Consider the following 22497-nt stretch of genomic DNA (forward strand, 5'->3'; position numbering starts at 1 on the left):
TTTCTTTCAGATCCAGGTTGTCAGAGGCCAGGTTGTCAGAGTTGAGAAACTGGAGCGTGTCCAAAGGAGAGCGACTAAAATGCTGAAAGGTCTGGAAACCATGCCCTATGAGGAACGACTTAGGGAGCTGGGGATGTTTAGCCTGGAGAAGAGAAGGTTGAGAGGTGATATGATAGCCCTGTTTAAATATTTGAAAGGATGTCATATTGAGGAGGGAGCAAGCTTGTTTTCTGCTGCTCCAGAGACTAGGACCCGGAGCAATGGATGCAAGCTGCAGGAAAAGAGATTCCACCTCAACATTAGGAGGAACTTCCTGACAGTAAGGGCTGTTCGACAGTGGAACAAACTCCCTCGAAGTGTAGTGGAGTCTCCTTCCTTAGAGGTCTTCAAACAGAGGCCGGATGGCCATCTGTCGGGGATGCTTTGATATGGATTACCTGCATGGCAGGGGGTTGGACTGGATGGCCCTTGTGGTCTCTTCCAACTCTAAGATTCTATGATTCTATGATTCTATGAGACCTGGTTAGAGTAGCTGCTTCACCTCTATGCTTCGTCTCACCTGTTCCATTGCCACCCTTTCCTTCCACTTGCTGCAACAAGCAGGAATGTAGTTTTATCAAAAGAAGAGGCATACAGGGGGATGATGTGGTGCTGGAATCAAAAAGACTCCATTGCTATCATCATGATCATCATCATATCATCATCCTGCCTTCTTCATGATATGGGACTTACAACAAGTTAAAACAAACATTGTTAAAAATTAAAGTTTAAAAGCAATTACACTCGACACTCCACATTTACAATTTTGACTTTTGCGGATTTGATTATTTGCAGATTTTATTAATATATTTTCTCAAGGAACCTCTAGGTCCTTCAGCACAACTCTGCTGGATGTTGACCATAGTAGAATTGCATTGAAGGACCTAGAGATTTCTACAGAAAATACATCTCTAGGTATTTGTAGGTCCTGCAGAGAGATTCTGTTGTCTATCTCTGGCGTAAGTTGACCATACAGTTGTGCTGGAGAACCCAGTGATTCCTAGAGAGGTGTTCTTTCAGGTTAAAAAAAGTTTTTTCCCCTTTGGGGTTTTTCCACTTTCACAGGGGTCCTGCACCCCTGACCCCAGCAAATGTGGGAGGTTGACTGTAAACCATGATAAAACTGAAAGCAGTTAAAACAAATTAAAGCAACAACAAGAAATAAAAACCCAGCACATTAGGCAAGGACTGTTTTCCCTGGGGTGAAAACAGATCTCAAGGGTCTACTTGAATAAAAAGGCTTTTATCTCCTTGTGGAAAGATTATAAGGAGAGTGCCAGTCTAGCCGTTCTGGGAAAGACCTTCATCTTTCATTGCCATAGATGACCAAGGCTGCTGTCACACTGCAGAATTAATACAGTTTGACATCACTTTAACTGTCATGGTTCCATTCTATAGAATCCTGGGATTTGTGATTTGTTGTTACACCATTGCTCTGTGACAGAGAAGACTAAATATCTCAAAACACTACAAATCCGAAAAATCTATAGCATTGAACCATGACCGTTAAAATAATGTCAAACTGCATTAATTCTGCCATGTAGATGCAGCCTAAGAGCCACAGTAGTCCTGGTCTTGGCTATTGGCAATCCTAACATCTGCGTTTGATTTTGCAAATAATTGAGGGAACTAAAAGTGCTCACAGGAGGGGCTCGAAAGAGCTTGTGGAAGAGGAGCAGATAATATAAAAGTAGAGAGTTTGAGTAAATATGTGCCTTTGAGGGGATATTTGGAAGAGAAGACCTTGACTTGATTGTTTGTACACAGATTGTTTATACACTGATTTTTTTTTACACGGATTCAAGCATCCACGGGTTGAAAATGTTCAAAAAAAGTATAAATGTTCAAATATCAAACCTTGATTTACCATTTTTATAAGGGACACCATTTTGCTATGTCATTATATTTAATGGGACTTGAGCATCCACAGATTTTGTTATCCATGGGGATCTTGGAATCAAACCCCAGCGTATAACAAGGATCCACTGTAGATTGAATTGTCACAGGCTTAGACAATAGCCATGAAGAAAGCATGAAAGCTAGTCAAACTAGGATGTGAGAGAATATTGATGGATGTAGATTTCTCCTATAACTGACAAGGTTCATTGCTTATTGGTGCATCTAACAATGAGAAGTCTGTCTGTGTGTGTGCATATATGTGTGAAGAAATACTTATCCCATGAGTGATATAGGCATTAGCAAGACTATTTGAGTTCACCATAATTTAACATTTAACTGCACATACAAGGATAAGATTGCAGTTTTAAAAGGTTGGCTTGACTATATAGCTTTACTTCGATGGGATTTAGTAGTGCATGTGGAGATATTACATATTTAAGGGAAATATTTACATGTTCGCTTCTAGATATCCAGCACCTGGATTGTGTTGTGCTTCTCTGAAACCATCTGCATTCCCATTCTGTTTTGCTCCATACCAGATGCAAGGTTTTTTTTTAACCTTGCACATTTTTTTCACTTTGGAATTTGTATGGCATTATTTTATGTGAAAGAAAGTATGCCATTATGAATTTATATATTTTTCAGCATTGACTAAAGTGCCTATGTGTGTTTTTCAGTAGTGTGCATTCCTGTTTTTATAATGTACCTAGGTTTTTTCTCCCTCAATGCTTTTATTACTCTGAAACACACTGAAAACCATACAAATGTGCAAATGTGCAGAGTTTAAATGTAAGAGTCACTTTGTTTTCCTACTGTAGTTGTAAAATGAATACATTTTGTCAGACTTAACAAAAAAAATAATTTTCAGCAGCAAGCACACACTCACTGCATAATTTCAGAATTTATGGGCTGAATCCTCTTAATTCAGTATGTTGTCATAATTATGGCAATGTAGGCAGTGGCAATGGGAGGGAAAAGATTGTGGGTGCAGCAGCCATGAATGAAGAAAGGCACTGAGGAAAAGCATATTTTTGGCTGGTATCCTGTTAATAAGACATGTAAGCATACGTCCAATGTTTGCCTATACTTTATTTTGGTCATTGCAAAAGTTGGAATTCTTTTTCTCCTTCCCAAACTGCCAAAGCCTTCACAAGACCTCACTACTGAGCTGCTACAGCTATCAAATGGCTGGCGGAGAGTGTTTGTGGAAAGCAGAGATTTCATAGAATCATAGAATCATAGAATCATAGAGTTGGAAGAGACCACTAGGGCCATCCAGTCCAACCCCCTGCCATGCAGGAAATCCAAATCAAAGCATCCCTGACAGATGGCCATCCAGCCTCTGTTTAAAGACCTCCAAGGAAGGAGACTCTATCACCTTCCGAGGAAGTGCATTCCACTGTCGAACAGCCCTTACTGTCAGGAAGTTCCTCCTAATGTTGAGGTGGAATCTCTTTTCCTGTAGCTTGCATCCATTGTTCCGGGTCCTGTTCTCTGGAGCAGCAGAAAACAAGCTTGCTCCCTCCTCAATATGACATCCTTTCAAATATTTAAACAGGGCTATCATATCACCTCTTAACCTTCTTTTCTCCAGGCTAAACATCCCCAGCTCCCTAAGTCGTTCCTCATAGGGCATGGTTTCCAGACCCTTCACCATTTTTGTCGCCCTCCTTTGGACACGCTCCAGTTGCTCAATGTCCTTTTTGAATTGTGGCGCCCAGAACTGGACACAATATTCTAGGTGGGGCCTGACCAAAGCAGAATACAGTGGCACTATTACTTCTCTTGATCTAGACACTATACTTCTATTGATGCAGCCTAAAATAGCATTGGCCTTTTTAGCTGCCGCATCACACTGTTCACTCATGTTCAACTTGTGGTCTACTTGGACTCCTAGATCCCTTTCACACGTAGTTTCATTCAGCCAGGTGTCACCCATCCTATATCTGTGCATTTTATTTTTCCACCCTAAGTGCAATACCTTACATTTCTCTGTGTTGAATTTCATTTTGTTAGCTTGGGCCCAGCTTTCTAGTCTATTCAGGTCATTTTGATTCTTGATCCTGTCCTCTGGGGTATTAGCTATTCCCCCTAATTTGGTGTCATCTGCAAATTTGATAAGTATGCTCCCAATTCTGTCATCCAGGTCATTGATAAAGATGTTGAATAGCACTGGGCCCAGGACAGAGCCCTGTGGGACCCCACTGGTCACTTCTCTCCAGGATGAAAAGGAGCCATTGTTGAGCACCCTTTGGGTTCGGCCGGTCAACCAATTACAGATCCATTTAACAGTTCCTTTGTCTAGCCCACATTTTACAAGCTTGTTTGCAAGAATGTCATGGGAAACCTTGTCAAAGGCCTTACTGAAATCAAGATATACTATATCCACAGCATTCCCTTCATCTACCAAGCTGGTAATTTTATCAAAGAAAGAGATTAGATTTGTCTGGCATGACTTGTTTCTCTGAAACCCATGTTGACTTTTTGTGATTATGGCATTGCCTTCTAGATGTTCACAGACTCTCTGTTTAATGATCTGCTCCAGAATCTTTCCTAGAACTGATGTCAGACTAACTGGACGATAATTGTTGGGATCCTCTTTTTTCCCCTTTTTGAAGATGGGGACAACGTTTGCCCTTCGCCAGTCTGCTGGGATCTCTCCTGTTCTCCAGGAGTTTTCAAATATGATTGCCAATGGCTCCGATATTACTTTTGCCAGTTCTTTTAATACCCTTCGATGGAGTTCATCTGGTCCCAGAGACTTAAATTCATTTAGATTAACAAGGTGTTCCTCTACCATCTCTTTACTTATTCTGTGCTGAAATTCCCAGATTCTGTCCTCTGCTCCATTATCCTCAGGTTGAGCACCCTTTGCCTTTTCTGAGAAGACTGAGGCAAAGAAGGTGTTGAGTAATTCTGCCTTTTCTCTATCTCCTGTTAGCATTTTGCCATCTTCTCCACGCAGTGGCCCTACCGTTTCCTTCTTCTTCCTCTTGCTGCGGACATATCCAAAAAAGCCCTTTTTTGTGTTCTTAACCTCTCTAGCAAGCCTGAGTTCATTCTGCGCTTTAGCTTTTCTGACTTTACCCCTACACATGCCTGCTATTTCTTTGAATTCCTTTTTCGTGATTTCCCCCTTTTTCCATTTCTTATACATGTTCCGTTTCAAACTTAGCTCTGTTGAAAGTTCCTTAGTCATCCATCCTGGTTTCTTGAGACACTTCCCGTTTTTCTTTCTCACTGGAACTGTTTGAAATTGTGCCTTCAGTATCTCCCTTTTGAGAAAGTCCCATCCATCCTGAACTCCTTTATCTTTTAGTATTTCTGACCATGGAATCGCCCTCAATACTTCTCTAAGTTTACTGAAATCCGCTCTCCTAAAGTCTAGGATGCGTGTCTGACTCTGCCTGGCTTCTCCTTCCCACTGTATTACAAACTCCAGGAGAACATGGTCACTTCCACCTATTGATCCCACCACTTGCACCCCATTAACCAAGTCATCCTTGTTGGTTAGGATCAGATCTAAAATAGCTGACCCCCTTGTTGCCTCTTCCACCTTTTGGACCATGAAATTGTCTTCCAGGCAAGTGAGGAATTTGCTAGACCTTGAGGATTTTGCTGAGTTTGACTTCCAGCAAATATCAGGATAGTTGAAATCGCCCATCACTACTACATCTCTCTTTTCTGACTGTGTGGTCATCTGTTCTAGAAAGATATCATCCAATTCCTGGGTATGTCCCTGAAGCCAGATCCAGAACAATAACATCCTCATCCAAGACATCCAGAGGACACTAGTAGAGCTTGGCAGATTATATTATCTTGCATCTGACTGTGGGGACATAGCCAAACATCTCTCCAATCACCCACACATATTCTTCACCAGCCACTGAATGTTTGTGTTTTGGAGGCTGTTGCTATTGATCACTGAGTCCTGGAGAGTATGAGAGGAGAGTCATAGGGTAGTTCTTGTTGCAGAATGTTCTTGCTTAGCTCTATGTTGCACAAGTTCAGTCTTTGACAGCCTTTTCTCCTAACTAGTGTGTGATCCTAGAAAAAATATAATTAGTGTTGCGTGTGTGTGTGTGTGTGTGTGTGTGTGTGTGTGTAGTGGACCAACAAGATTTTGGATGCAATCTACATTTTGACTCCTCATTCAGAAATGTGTATATTTTGTGCCTAGGCACTCCATGCACCAAGTACACAAACCTAATGATTCAAAACTTCAAATATATTATGCGGATTAAGCAAATCTTCAACATTTTTTTATTCTGCCTTATTTTGACTTTTCAATTTCTTTTCAAATGTTTTGGCATTATTTCTTTTCATAACCAGCATGAGAGAAAGGTTTGATTTTCTGAGTTTGGGGAAATGATAATAGTCACAATAATGGTCACAATAAATTTGCAGTCAGAGATTGTAGCCAAATCCAGCTGCATTACTACTGAAGGGTGGATGTGAAGAAACTTTTCCTGCCTTCAGACTTTTGTATCACTTTTGAGGCCTGGGAGCTCAGCCTTGGTTTGAGCATACTGCCAGTGATGTTGTTTTGTTTGCTCATCTTTGAAAGCTAATAGGACTGGATTAATTAATTGTCCAAGATTCCTCAAAAACAATGTCCTAATTCTTCTGTTTAGCTGTTGCATATCATACACTGTTGTTATCTCTTCCACCAGATTTTGGCAACAAGTTGTTTTAAAACTGTAATCTCTTTGATGAAGGGGAAAAAATGAAGTGTAGTTGAAAAGGCAGTTATGCTGAAAGATAAACACAGCAATATGACTTATCAAAATTGGTAACCAGTCGTGGGTTTCCCCCCCCCCCTCCATTGTCTAATTAATACAACATATAGCTTTTGCTATATATACAAAACCTGCAGAAGAAAAAGCTTTATAACATACAAAGTATGCAACAATATTTCAGCCATCACTGTACTGGATAGGTATCTAGGCCTGAGAGTTGAGATAACACAATATAAGTGCTTTTCCTGTCTAAACATGTTAAATAAATGAACATTCACTATCACATTCAAATACATTAGTACATTACTTGCATAGTTAATTTTCTTTTTAATGCACCCCGCGTGGCACACTATAGCTCTGTGCTATATCTCACAGTTTGAAGAAAGGACCCCTTTTAGACAAAGCTCTAGTTGAAAAAAGCTTTATGAAACAGATCTTTGGCATATCTGAACAGAAGGTTTGGTTGGCATGGGCACAGCTTAAACAGCTAATGTGATGATGCTTATTATTTCATAAGGTGTCCCCACCCTGCAAGGGTTATGGCAGCAAATACCAGCAAAGGGTAATAATGCCTTTATGAGGACACTAAATTATATTTTGCAGTTGCTTTTACTTGATTCTTACGGACAGCTTGTTGGAATAAATCTTTACTAAATAATTATACACAAGCACACATGCAATAGATATGGCCAGTGTGGTAGAGATAAACAGAAAGTTCAGCAAAAACGTTAACTGACAGAAACAGTTGACCTATGTTATTTGTTGTGTCCCTTCAAGTCATTTTCAACTTATGGCAGCCAACCCATCATGGGGTTTTCTTGGCAAAATTTGTTCAGAGGGGGTTTGCCATTGCCTGTCACCAGTGGGTTTCCATAGCAGAGCAAAGATTCAAACCCTGGTCTTGAGAGTCACAGTCTAACACTCAAACCACTAGCTGGCTACCTAGTTGATCTATGTTGATGTCAGTTAAAAAACAAACAAACAATGGCTCCATCTAAGTGAGTATAAGCCATTCAAGAGCTACAGAGGGTTAACCTCTCGTTAATTTTCAGTACTGCTTGTGTCATTTCAAGTTATATTTTCAGCATGGCTGCCTCAAAGCATTTTTGAACATGTCTGTAAAGGCAGAAAGAGAGCATAAAAGGCAAAGGAGTGCCCTCTTTCCCAGCAAAATATAGCCATCCAAAGACAACACTACAGCTGATATGGTGCACAATGTAATTGTTGCAAACAAAATCTTTCTCTTTTTTGTGTTATGCTTGTATGTAGGGGGCCAGCTGTGGTGCACGACGACAAAAGCCATTGCAGAGGGTGAAGAGCTAATTGCCTTTGTTGTGGATTTTGACTCAAGGCTACAAGCTGCCAGTCAGATGACTCTTACCGATGGGATGTATCCAGCTCGACTACTCGACTCAATACAGTTGCTCCCTCAACAAGCTGCCATGGCATCCATTTTGCCAACAGCTATTGTGAATAGTGAGTGCCCTACCATCATTTCCACTATTAAACAGTGTTAATAAGGTCAACCCTCTTATACTCTGTACCTGTCCCATAAGAATAGCAATCTCTTTGGCCTAGGTTATTTTTCCAGAATTGAATCAGCATAATCTTTCAGACCAAGAAAATAGGAGTTTATTGGGTCCTGGACTGTACAAATGCAGACTGTACAAATGAGACCACCCAAATAACTCCTCACTGCCCATAGAAATATATGTGTCAAGGAAAGGACTTTAGATGTTTCCTTGATTTGCTAGCTTTGTTAAGTGTGGTGAGCTGCTATTTTAACATAGAACCTTTTATTTAGTCCTATGTACCACAGCCAAATACAAATATTGACAAGTAAATGATTATTGTTGTATTGTGCCTTCAAGTTGTTTCTGACTTATGACGATCCTCAAGCAAACCTATACTGAGATTTTCTTGGGAAGATTTGTTCAGAGGTTTGGCATTGTCTTCACCTGAGGCTGAGAGCATGTGCTTCTCAGAGTGTTTCTAGAGGGGATCTCACAAGATGGACTGCACTCTTTTGAAAAGTGTGCTTGTCTTTCGCTGTTCTCCTTTTGGTGACAAGAAAAGCCATTTTTGTTCTACTAGACATTCAGGAATTAGTTGGCACAAGTACTTATTAAAAATATTAATATTAAAAAGGTTTTATTTTACATTCTTCTGTGTAAGAAGACAGTTCTTCTGTTTAACTGAACAGTTCTGAACAAGCAGTGAACAATTATTGTAGTTTCCTAGGGACATTTTCTACACAAAACATTCTGATTAGAGTTTCTTTGAGTAGTTCCCTAATCTGGCTACCAGGGAAACTAGCACAAATGTGTAAAACACAAGAGTTTGCTGCTCTGCCTGCCACTCTGGAGAACATGTTGTTTCTAGGTAAAAATGTTGTATATATTATACATTTGTTCAGTTCAAGTACAGACAAGAGTTTAAAACAAAAAGAAAGAGTGAATTCTTATGTAGTCAATGTGACACTACATGAACCTGACACTATACTGGTGTTTCTGTACTTAAATTTGTGATTCAGATGGTGCATGCAAACATCCAATGGTATCTGCTACCACCAGTCTAACACCACTACCATATTATCTTTTGCACTATGAAACCAACCACTTAAATTAATTTGGATTATTTGTGTGTGTCCAATCCTCTGTCCTATTGGTTTCCCTCCCATCTTGTTGACATTCTTTCTACCTTATTAGCAATGTCTTGCTACCTCTCATTTCCTCAGCCACACTGCTGTGTGCACATGCAGCCCTCCACATCGTGGGAGCCATCCTGCAGAAGCAGCCACACTGCTTGCTCACTCTCGCACCCTTTCTTTTGTTTCCCAGCTAGGATACCCATTGTTGCAAGTGAGGGTTTCTCCATTTGGTGCTGAAATCAACGCCTGCATGCAGAAGATCTTTGTCAGGTTTTTTCCCATGAGGGGAGGGATCAGAAGGAGTACTTTTTGAATGGAGGAGGGACTATGTTCTATAGTAGTCAACAGGGCTTACCTTTGAGCTGGCATGGATTGGATTGTCTCTCCATAAGCATTCAAAAATAAGAAACAGCAGAGCAGACTTTGTTTCTGCAGTCTCTGCACACACACCCCATCGGAGAACTTTCTTTCACTGCCTTTTCCATCCCACTCCCTGTGAGCATGTTTCTGGAGTCAGTGGGGCTTCCTACTGAGTAGAGGCATATTGGAATATACAGTATACAGCTTCAAAAAGTGATGAGTTATTAAAATTAAGCATTTAAAAGTGAAAGAGAAGAAAGCTTTATCCTAAATAAAAAGGATTACATCAAGCTATTAACAAAATCCACAAAAGTGTGATACCTTATTTGACCAACCAAAATAAAAAAAATACATCATGTAAACTTTTGAAGCTTCACTGGCTTCTTCGTTTGGCAAAGATGTTACAAATCATACCAGAGAGGTGGAAAAGGTGGAGATGTTAGATTATGTTGGTGAAATCATGAGAAGGCATGACTCACTAAAAATGATGATGATGCTTGGAAATATAGAGGACAGCATGAAGAGAGGAAGACCGCACACCAAATGGATTGATTCATTCAAAGAGGACATGACCCTATGGCTGCAGGAAGTGAGAGGGCCATTGACGATAGGGTGTCTTGGAGATGCTTCACTCATAGGTTCACTCAAGGTGTGTGTGGTCTTGCAATGTAAAAATATGTTATAGATGGTCTTCCCAGGAAATGACAATGGGATTCTGCTGTTCTTTAACTTCAAGGTAACAAAAATAGCAATTAGATCAAGGCAACCACAAAGCAGAGGGATAGAGAAGTTGGCTGGGAAGATAGCCAGGAGTAGGTATGAAGCTCTGGCTTACTACCTTCTGTGCAACAAAACCTCCTTTATTTCTTGGTGCTAGAGGAAATGCAGGAAGCCATGGGGGAAAGGAGTAATCAGCACACCCATTTAGCTTTGACTGAAGCATTCATTACCTGGGTCTTACACATGGCCTTGGGTCTCTGTCTCCTTTCCATGGGAAATTCACCTGGTGTTTCAAAGGTCATTGTGACATCTTAAGAACATGCTGGCTCCAGATAAGGAAATATGAAAATATGGAGATCCCCAAATGCAATGTGGGGTATGCAGGGTGTATTAACAGAGCCTACCCCTGAATATGTTATCAGGCTAATAAGGCTTCATCCAGCTTGGACATTATGACAATAGGGGATAGGAAGGGAAAGAGTTTCAATGGTGGCCTGTTCACAGGGTCAGCACAAAGGATTATTCATTCCCCTAACCTCTCCCACTTTGAGAAAAGCTAAACAATTGAAAGATGTGGTATGGAAACAAAGGGAACTTTTCCTAGAAGAAGAAAAATGAAAAAATGAAATAGTGTAATAACAACAGAGAGAGCACATTAACCACCAACAGAAGGAATTTGTGTAGAATTTGTCCAAACAGACAAGCAAATAAATTATTTCTCACACCTGTTTTCTTTTCAGCTTGTAGGTATTGTTTATTAATTGTGTGCTCTACTGCCATCCTGCTGCTAAATGGGTATTTTTAAAATAAGAAGATCAAACAGCTTAAACTTGTTGCACTAAGACTTGTCGGCAGGAATAAAACTGTGGCTTACTTGCACCTGTGTTTTTTTTTTCCCTTGTAGAGGATATATTCCCCTGCAAATCCTGTGGCATTTGGTATCGGAGTGAGCGAAATCTGCAGGCTCACCTCATGTACTACTGCAGCGGGAGGCAAAGAGAAGGAGCTCAGCTATCAGAGGAGAATGACGAAAGTATTCAGCAGATATCTAGTATCTGCCCCTTTCCACAGTGCACCAAAAGCTTTTCCAATGCAAGAGCCCTGGAAATTCATCTAAATTCTCACAGTGGTATGTGAAATATTTGCTTCAGTGGAGTCAGCTTTTCTTTCAACATTTTTTAAAAAAAGTTTAACACTGTGCTGAAAAGAAATTGTAAACAGGTAAAATAAAGGATTGAAAATAACTTTAGTTTATGCTGCAATACATTAGTCACCTATTATTTGCTTATCTGATCATTTAAGTTTAATGAAAGTAAAATTTCATGAGATAAATTGAAAATGTCTGAATGATGTTTTAATGCAAGGCTAGTAAAAAAATGTGTCAGATGCTTGTTAGGTGATCTGAATTTTAGGATTTTAAGTTCAGCTAAATGATCTTGGGAGTTACACTGTGAGAAATAGCATAGCATACAGCATTTATCTTCGTTGAATTGATGGAGATAGTCTCCAACCTGGTATTGGGGATTGCCAGATTTGTGGTCCTTGAATATGGGCAACAGAAAATTCTTTAAATCCTTCCAAAGCTCTTTGCCCCTTCCATAAAACTGAAAAAACTTTTGAGATTAAAAAAAAAGACTCAAAAACTATTACAAATGTCATGCAGTGTTTTTCTTGGTGGTTCAATGGCCTTCCACTCTGAAACAGCAAGAATGCCTCTGCCACCAAGCGCCCTTACAGTGACGTGGCTATTATGCAGCCCCATTTTCACTCACCCAAAATGTGACATCAAGATGTGGCCCAGCAATCTTCCAGAGGGTACCTAAATGGGGAGGAGTGGCTTTCCAGGCTCTGGAGCATACCCACCTTCTCCTAGAACCTCAAAAATAAGACACTGGAGCCTGTCACACAGGGAATATCAGAGGATTAAAAAGGCACTTTCCTGGGAAAGTCACACGATCATGGCCAAGATTTTCAGACGATGTCGCAATCTAAAATTTCCCAGTGAATGGTTTGTTGCTAGAGCATTCTTGGTTCTTCCTGTGATATATCCTCTCAGATCGCAATATGTGTGAAAATCTTTTCCATGATCATGTGCCTTTCACAGGAAAATGCCTTTTTAATCCCCTGATTTCCCCCTGTGTAATAGTCTCCTTAGTCTGTTACCTACCAGTGGTTCATGTCATTAATATAACAACAAGGTTTTCCCAAAATCTCAGATGTGGTTGGTCAAGGTGTAGTATTCCCCACTGAGATGTTCTCTTTAAGATGTGGTTGTCTGGAAACAATTACTATGTAGTATCAAATAAATAAATATCTATTTATAGGCCGCCCAATCACAAGGAAGCCGGGCAGATTACAGCAATAAAAATGTACACATGGCTGTTTAAGACTTCTAAATATGTATCTTTTTTTTTTTTTACAATTTTAAAGTTTTTCTTAAATGCTAAGTTTCAGAAAATTATTACAATATTAGAAAGCATTTTTAGTACTGGTTTTCTAGATCTTAAATTTGATATAGTATAGGGTCCCAATATGTGTTAATCTGGCCATATTTCTGTTCATGGTCATTTACCTGCTTAAATAATTGTATTAAATCACCTAAACCTAGAGGCTGATAGGATCACAGGGATTTATGAAAGTCCTTGCTAAGTTTCCTAATGGCTACCATTTCTGTTGAAACCCTACTTCCCTATAAGACATGAACATGATTCAGATGTTTGTCATAAGCATTCTGAAGCACCCACTTATACAAAACAGGGCCTTATGAAGTCAGGATGATGAATAAGTTGAGAACATGGTCTGATATGGTGGCACATTCACTCTGAATCTGACCAAACATAGCAAAGAATCCAGCTTCTAGACCAGGGGTTCCCAACCTGGGGGACGCGACCCCTTTGGGGGTCACTCGACCCTTTCTCAGGGTCTGCCTCCCCCCTGCCTCCCCCCTCCCCTTCTCCCTGTGGGTGCCGGCACTAGCACAGGCACCGCGCGGGGATGTGTCTGCCTCCATTTCCCCTTCTCCCCATGGGTGCCAGTCGGGGCTCCTTCCTCCTCCCCTTCTCTCCACAGCTGCCAGGCACCCGCAGGGAGAAGGGGAAGCGGTTGGGGCTCCTTCCTCCTCCCTTTCTTCCTGCGGCTGCCAGACAACCGCGGGGGGAGGGGGATGGGGATGGGACTGCAAGCCCCAGTAGCCTTTGCAGCCGGAAGTCCCTAATTGGTTGAGAGGCCAGAAAGGGGTGGGACTTCCAGCTGCAAAGGCTTGTAGGTGGCCGAAAGTCCCACCCCTTCCTGGCCTCCCAACCAATTAAGGAGGCCGCGGGCAGGACTTTTGTCCGCAATGGGGGTTGCGGCCCAACAAAGGTTGGGAACCGCTGTTCTAGACTAATTGAAGAAACAACATGTCTCCATGGTCATATCCACTCATTACTATTCACTGACCAGTGGATTTTTTTATTCAGGCTTTCAAGAGGATTCAAAGGACTCATTGGTGGTTTATTGTAAATTAATTTAAGAATGATAGCACTCACACCCACATTTCAGTAAACTGAAGATTATACCCAGTTGATTGACAGATCTCTCCCCCCCCCCTTTTTTTTAATAAATCTCATTTGCTATAGACTGAAGGTGCATAAAACATGCTTGGTAGGTTGTGCCATTTGTGTGCTCCGTCTTTGTCTATTGAATTCATAATATTTAACTGGAAGGGGCTGACTATCTGGGTCTAGGCCATCAGTGTTTCCTGTAAGATGGAGCTGCTCATGACACTCCTTCAAAACATGTATCTGCACAGCCAAATACCGCAGGTAGTCTAGATGACAGGGCCCAATCCCTGGCTCTGATGCAAACTGTCTAGATCAGTGGTTCCCAACCTGTGGGTCAGGACCCCTTTGGGGGTCGAATGACTCTTTCATGGGGGTCGCCTAAGGCCATTGGAAAACACCTATTTAATTACAGTTATGAAGTAGCAATGAAAATAATTTCATGGGTTTGGGTCACCACAACATGAGGAACTGTATTAAAGGGTCACGGCATTAGGAAGTTTGGGAACCACTGGTCTAGATGATGTCCAGCCATTTCTGCACTGAACTCATTGTATACCCTCCCCCCAAAAAAGGGTTGAAATAAAATCAAGCTTTGTTCCAGTTCTTCCAGAGCCCCCCAGATTGACACTGGGTTGTTGTTTAGAATGTGTCTTATGATGCCACTTGCTGCTGCCACAAGTCATGTCCTCTGAGATCTGGCCATGTGTTCAAAGCTAGGTGCCTCATTTTTTTCATCCTCAGAAGGGAGCAATCTATGGAGAAAGCAGAGCAGAACATGTATGTGGACAGCTGGGCACCATTGCTCTGGGAGTACTAGGTAACCGGAGAATGCCGGGGCAACTCTGGAGCCAGAATTGTCTGGGCTGCTCCCAAACTAATCTGACAGTGTGGTCCTGACTGAAGAGACACTTCCCTTGGTTCTGAGAATTGTAACAACTACTAGCCTGGCACAAAATTCATTCTTTAGGTAAAGGGCTCAAGTAGACCATTGTTCCATAACTCCAAGCAATCAATTCAGTTTGAATTTACATTAGTTTTGGTCACTGTGGGTGATGACCTCTACTTCGGCAAAAAGATATATCAGAGCTCTTCATTTTTTCAAGGTGCTCGTCCATTCTTGGTCATGCACAGAATTGCTAAAATATCCCTAATCCCAATATTGTGGGATATCAAAACTGGAGAGAAGACATCAGTATACTGTCAGCTCCAATCATCTTTTTCATCTAATCTACGTGAAACAGTGCTCAATCATTCTGGGATTAATCATAGATTGGATGAAAAGAAACAGAAATTGAATGTCCCGCTGCCACCCACGGTCTAGTAGACAGTATTCATTTGGACTTTGGAAAGAGAGCATCCCTCACCCTTCATAGTCACAGGATAAGTGGAGAGAGCCTCTTAGTAGCAATTTAAAGAGCAGAAGGTAGAAAATAGAAATAAATGGTTGTGTCCGATCTATCTGAGGGACACAAATAGGGGACTATTGCTTTTAAACTTATTCATACATGATCTGGAGTTTGGACAGGTGATAGTGGTCAGGTTCTCTAATGATAACTATGTTATTTGTGTGGTTGAAACAAAAATCAGTTGGCAAAAACTCCCAAAAGATTTTTCCAGCAATAGAAGGAATAGCTATTACAGTCAGCCTTCTGTGAATTTTTTTTATCCACAAATTCAAGCATCCACAGTTTGAAAATATTTTTTTAAATATAGAAATTCTCAAAAGCAAACCTTGATTTTGCCATTTTATGCAAGGGACAGCATCTTACTGAGCCATTTTATTTAATGGGACTTGAGTATCCACGGATTTTGGTATCCATGGGGGTATCCTGGAACCAAACCCCAGCAGATACCAAAGACCCACTGTACAATGAAAAATATTATCAAAGGTAAGTAACAAAAGTAAGCAAGTTGCATGGAGGAGCAAAGAATCCCAACTTCACATATATGCTGACCAAGAGAAGAATCCTATGTTTGCCAGTGAACACCTCTACAGTCTGACTGTTCTGAAAAGGGTGAAATCCATGTTGGAGATGATTGGGGAAGGAAGTGATAATCAACCTGCCAATAACACCATGATTTATACAGATCTTATCAGAAATTTCTGTTAATTCAGAACAAAGTAGTTGCCTCACATTAAAACAAACAAACAGTATTTCAGAGCTGCAGAAGTTGCAGAAAAGTATAATCAAACTCATCAACACAAGGTGCAGCATAAAATAATCAAGCAGCTCTTTGTAAGGAAAAAAACCCAACATTTGGGGCTGTTTTACATTTTTTAAAAGTCATGTAATAGTTAAACGATAGCAGTATAAAATTATGCATGAGGCACAATAAGGAGATAGGGAGATGTTTCTTCTCCCTTGTCTCTCCTAGGATTAACCCACAGTTATCCAATGAAGCTAAATAGCACAAGATTCCAGACAGCTAAACAGAAGTACTTCTTCAAGGATACTGTGTTGATCTGTGGAATTCACGACAAGATAACTGCCAGCTTAGATTGCTTTGAAGAGGAAATTCATGGCAACTAACCTTATTGATGGCTACTAGTCAAGATAACCATATATCTCCTTCTAAATGGGGGCACTATACCTCTCAGTGGGGAAGAGGACTTTGAAACTGGCAGCAAAACAGGACCTTGAGACCAAAATCCAGTTTTTAATTCCAACTAGACTAAACCCATTGAATCAAGGAAACTCATACTTCTGAAAGTTCTGTTGATTCAGTAGAGCTGCTCTAACTGGTGATGCATCTACACTGTAAAATAATGCAGTATAACACCAGTTTCATTGCCATGGCTCAATGCTACAGAATCCTGTGATTTGTAGTTTTGTGAGGCACCAGCAGTCTTTGGCAGTGAAGGTTAAAGACCTTGTAAAACTACAAATTCCAGGATGCCATAGGCTGGAGCTACAGCACTTAAAGTGCTGCATTATTTCTACAGTGTAGATGCATCCTGGCTTGAGCAATTAGCTAGGCCTAGAGGTGGCTTCTCCAGAGTTTCAGTTAAATTAGAACACAACAGATTTCACTGCCTTTTCCATGCAGAGAATAGTATTTTTGTGCAGCAATTAATATTTCAGCACTGAAATAATATTTTCCATAGAGAATCTAAACAAAATGCTCTAACTGGTGAGTTATTCTGCATAAAACTTGCACTTCATTGATTTGATTAGAAAACAGCATTTCTGTGCAGAAAATAGCATTTTCTGTGCAGGAATTAATATTCCTCAATTGAAACAATATTTTTCCACATCAAAAATGCTGTTTTTGACACAAAACAACCAAATGCAGATTTTGTACAGAATAAGTCCTGGATTGCAAATAGCCTTTGACAACTGCATGGTTTTCGAAGACCCTCTTGCACCTTGAAGAAAATTGCTGAAATTACTTATCGTTACCATCAGTTCACTGAATGAATTACATCCCTAGTTCCAACATGTCTGGAGTCCTTTATTATCCTTCAGTTTTGATCCCTCAAGGCAAAATAAATGTTACAATTTAATTTCTTCACTTGAAAATTAGGTTGCATAGAATCATAGAATCACAGAGTTGGAAGAGACCAGAAGGGCCACTCAGTCCATCCTCCTGCCATGCAGGAACTCAAAATCAAAGCATCTCTGATAAATAGCCATCCAGCTTCTGTTTAAAAACCTCCAAAGAAGGAGACTCCACCACACTCCAAGGAAATGTACTCCACTGTCGAACAGCTCTTACTGTCAGGAAGTTCCTCTTAATGTTTAGGTAGAATCTCTTCCTGTAGCTTGCATCCATTGTTTCGGGTCCTGTTCTCTGCAGCAGCAGAAAACAAGCTTTTGCCATTTTCAATATCATACCCCTTCAGATACTTAAACAGGGCTATCATATCACCTCTTAACTGTCACTTCTCCAGGCTAAATATACCCAGCTTCCTAAGGACTGTTACAGACAGCCAAAATAAAGCTGCTTCCAGACACAGTGGTGGTATGGTGTTTCAATGATGCACGTGTCCTAAGAGTCCAGAAGTCACACCAAAGCCACGTTCCAGCCCTAAGGACTGGAGTGTGGCTTTGGTGCGACTTCTGGACTCTTAGGACGCATGCATAATTGAAACACCATACCTCCACTGTGACTCGAAGCAGCTTTATTTTGGCTGTCTGTAAGAGGCCTAAGTCTTTCCTCATAAGGCATGGTTTCCAGATTCTTCACCATTTTGGTCGCCCTCCTTTGGACACACTACAGCTTCTCAACATCCTTTTTGAATTGTGGTGTCATCTTATTTTAGCACAGAGTGATAAAAACCATTGAAATGATGGAATTTCTTTCCCTTTAAAGTCCTATTTGCTTAGATCCATATCCGAGACCCTTCAGCTGGTCCCAAAAGCAAAAGTAAGGTAGGGGGAAGAACATGGAGATCCTTTCCATTGGGGGCACACTCCCTAGGGAAAACTCTCTTCCTTAGGGAGACTAATCTAGGAGCCATTTTTCTCTGATACTGACACCAGACAAAGACCTTTTGGTGTTACCAGGGTTTTAAACATAGTTACTTTTAAAATTGTAAATTTAAAAACTTCTATAAGCTGTCATTGACAAAGATTTGTACTGCGCTATAATGTTTTATTATTTCATGTGTTTTTCCAACATTAATCAATAAATAACTTTTTGTTCACAAAATATACTATGTTGATAAAAGACTCAAATTAACTAATTGTATTTTTTTTTTACCTCTTTCACAGGAGTGAAAATGGAAGAATTTCTTCCCCCTGGTTCTAGCCTCAAATGTACAGTTTGCAACTACACCGCTGACTCTGTGATTAACTTCCATCAGCATCTGTTCTCACATCTCACGCAAGCTGCCTTTAGATGTACACACTGCCATTTTGGCTTTCAAACTCAGAGGGAGCTGCTGCAACATCAAGATTTGCATGTCTCTGGCAACAAACTGCAGAGAGAAAGTGATACCGAACACTCTCCAGGGGGCAATGAAGAGACTTTGCAGGGAACTGCAGATCTCCTAAACAGAAATGATAGTTCTCAAAAGACAATGCAGACTAAAGATGCAAGTTCTGACACTGAACTTGACAAATGTGAAAAAAAGACACCCCTTTTCCTTCCAAATCAGAGGCCAGAAACGCAGACTGCCACAACTAAGCAGAGTTTTTCCTACACAAAAATAAAATCTGAGCCCTCAAGCCCAAGGCTTGCTTCATCTCCAGTCCAACCTAATCTTGGGCCTTCTTTCCCCATGGGACCTTTTCTTTCTCAGTTTGCTTTTCCCCAGGACATCACAGTAGTTCCACAGGCTTCTGAGATCTTAGCTAAAATGTCTGAGTTAGTCCATCGAAGGTTGAGGCATGGAAGTAATAGTTATCCCCCTGTAATTTATAGTCCACTAATGCCAAAAGGAGCCACCTGTTTTGAGTGCAACATAACATTCAACAATCTGGACAACTACTTGGTACACAAAAAGCATTACTGCAGCAGTCGATGGCAACAAATGGCAAAGTCACCAGATTTTGGCAGTATGTCAGAAAAAATGCCAGAGGCTGTGAGTCCCAACAATGGTCAAAATTCTATCAACATTTTGAGTACTGCACCTCACACTTCAGACTCTGAGAATCAGCTTCTCCAGGCATCTTGTATCAACTCCTCCACTGTATTAGAAATGATTGGGTCAAATGGTAAAGGCCATGAGAAAGATTTTTCATCGCAGGTGAAGAAGCTCTCAAATGTAGCCAGCAGTGATGAGAAAATGAATGGTAAACCAACTGATAACAAGAATCCAACTACTACTCCATTAATAGAAGGAGAAAGTGATCCTAACAAGACCACATGTGAAGCTTGCAATATCACTTTCAGTAGGCATGAAACATACATGGTCCACAAGCAGTATTATTGTGCTACGCGTCATGATCCTCCACTTAAAAGATCAGCTTCCAACAAAGTGCCTGCCATGCAGAGGACAATGCGTACACGCAAGCGAAGGAAGATGTATGAGATGTGCCTACCAGAGCAAGAGCAAAGGCCACAGCTGGTCCAGCAACGTTTTCTTGAGGTAGCTAATCTTGCCAATCCATGTACATCTTCTCAAGAACAAACAGATGGCCTTGGAGAGTGCTACCATCCACGTTGTGATATATTTCCAGGAATAGTCTCAAAGCATTTAGAAACATCACTATCCATTAATAAATGTGTCCCAGCCACAAAATGTGATACACCACATTCCACTGTTTCCTGCATGGAGATGGATGTGCCCATAGACCTTAGTAAAAAATGTTTGTCCCAGTCCGACAGGACATCCACTTCCCCCAAAAGATTGCTGGACTACCATGAATGCACAGTTTGCAAGATAAGTTTTAACAAAGTAGAGAATTACCTGGCCCATAAGCAAAATTTTTGCCCTGTCACTGTGCATCAGCGTAATGAAATGGGACAACTTGATGGCAAAGTATTTCAGAACCCAGAAAGTGAACGGAACAGCCCAGAAGTTAGTTACGAACGAAGCATAATCAAATGTGAGAAAAATGGAAATTCAAAACAATCTTCTCCCAATGGAAACTTGTTTTCTACGCACTTAGCAACTCTTCAAGGACTTAAGGTCTTTAGTGAAGCCGCCCAGCTTATTGCTACAAAAGAAGAAAACAAACACTTGTTTCTTCCACAATGCCTTTACCCAGGAGCAATAAAGAAAGCTAAAGGAGCAGATCAGCTTTCTCCCTATTATGGAATAAAGCCAAGTGATTACATTTCTAGTTCCCTTGCTGTTCATAGCAATGATGCAGATCAAAGTACAAATGCAGAAGGTGATTCTCTCAAGGGCCAGGCCCCCTCAAATGGGTGCCCTGTACAGAAGAAGGAATCTCTGCCATTATTGCCAAAAAACAGGGGCATGGTTATAGTTAATGGTGGACTAAAACAGGAGGAAAGGCCTACAGCAAACCCACAACAGGAGAACATTTCCCAGAATCCTCAGCAGAATGAAGATGGACACAAATCTCCATCTTGGGCCTCTGATAATGCTTTAGCTGCCAATGAAAATGTCTCTCCAACCATTCCTGTAGCAGAAGAACAGTTACCTAGTATAACAAAAGGTGTGAATGGCTCTACTCAGGCTCCCACCAGTGGAAAGTATTGCCGCCTGTGTGACATCCAGTTCAACAACCTATCAAACTTTATAACTCATAAGAAGTTTTATTGCTCGTCACATGCAGCAGAACATGTCAAATGAAAATATTTGGTCTACCTTTGGTATCCGTGTTTAGTATATTGTTCCATACAAGTCTGAAAGAGAGCTGTTTGTATTACTTCTGGACAATCAGGCATTAATTCATTATTGCTGAGTTGAAGACTTTAAAGGTGTACTTCCATTACGGTCCATTAGTAAAGTGTATTCTTGGTGCCATTTTCAAAACAATTAATTTATTTTACCAACAGTATTCATAGCTGTAGTTATTTTTGATTTAAAAAAAACTTTATATTAAAGTCATTTGTAATGTTATTGTATAGTTATTGTGTAGCACATATGGTTTGCACTGTATAGTAGATTTTAAAGAAAATAGTCACAAACTATACGGAAAAACATTTTAGAAATAGCTTCAAAAGCACCCGTGTATCCTATTTTTTCCCCCTTATATGCTATTGCAGATATATGTAGATGCTAAAATATAACTTGCAACAAGTTTCAACTATGCTGTAAAGTTCGCCTTAAAATTTCAATTTTTGATGAATTTGGCTCAGTTTGCACTTTATATTTTAGCAGATACAGTACCTTAGTCACTAGGCTTTGCATTTGTATGTAGCGGTATGTTTCTGTCTACTTTCTTAACCCGAAACGTCCGTTAAAACGAAGATGGCAATTTTTTTCCTTGTATAGTACTTGTATTTTCTTTCGCTGATGCATCTCTGTCTCGATTTTTAAACCTTTGCTGTTAAATGCAATACTTTATAAAGAATGAACAAAAATTACTGGAAGCAGTATTGTAAGTAATGAGGTCATATCTATCAGTTTTATCTTTTGAAAGGCACAGTCAAAATGAAATCCTTAACTCAATGCTGCAAGTATGAATCTAATTCATTTATAAGATATATTTAAATATAAAAGTAGCAATACTGCAACTGGTGATCACAGAGATAATGTTCTACTTCTGATAGAAATAATTTCTCAACAAATGTTGTTACTATGCATGTATATGGATGGAATAAAATTCCAGATCGTCAGACTGGTCTGGCAGTAATTTATTCATTTGCGAAGGCTTCTCAACCTCAATAAATCAAGTGAATGGTTGGGGAGTATACTAATACTATATGATGTACAGTTAATGCCAGTATCCCAACAAGCACCATGCCAGGATGGACATAAGTAATATATCCAGGCCACAAATCTTCCATTGTGCTATGCTTGGCCCAGTCGCATGACCCCCCTCTCTTTCTCAGAGGGGATTTCAGTTGGCTTGCTATATACATGGTTCCTGCATCCACCAATTCAACCATCCATGGCTTGAAAATATTTTTAAACAATAATTCCAAAAACCAAGCCTTGATTTTGCCATTTTATATAAGGGACACCATT

The 22497-nt window shown here is 40.4% G+C and overlaps 1 protein-coding gene across 2 annotated transcripts in view; it reads left to right on the forward strand.

The window, feature by feature from the left end:
* ZFPM2 (zinc finger protein, FOG family member 2) overlaps window positions 1-22118 on the forward strand; it is a 442942-nt gene extending 420824 nt beyond the window's left edge. For both annotated transcript variants that reach the window (XM_089517821.1, XM_089517822.1), the window contains 3 exons: window positions 7947-8153; window positions 11312-11536; window positions 18665-22118. In XM_089517821.1, the coding sequence (XP_089373947.1) occupies window positions 7947-8153; window positions 11312-11536; window positions 18665-21156 (2924 nt within the window). In that variant the 3' untranslated portion in view covers window positions 21157-22118. The remainder of the gene's footprint in view (window positions 1-7946; window positions 8154-11311; window positions 11537-18664) is intronic.
* The last annotated feature ends 379 nt before the right edge of the window (window positions 22119-22497 follow it).

Source organism: Sceloporus occidentalis, unplaced genomic scaffold (assembly GCF_023333645.1).
Source record: "Sceloporus occidentalis isolate IW3139 unplaced genomic scaffold, rSceOcc1.0.p SCAF_3, whole genome shotgun sequence".
In the NCBI taxonomy this organism is placed as follows: domain Eukaryota; kingdom Metazoa; phylum Chordata; class Lepidosauria; order Squamata; family Phrynosomatidae; genus Sceloporus; species Sceloporus occidentalis.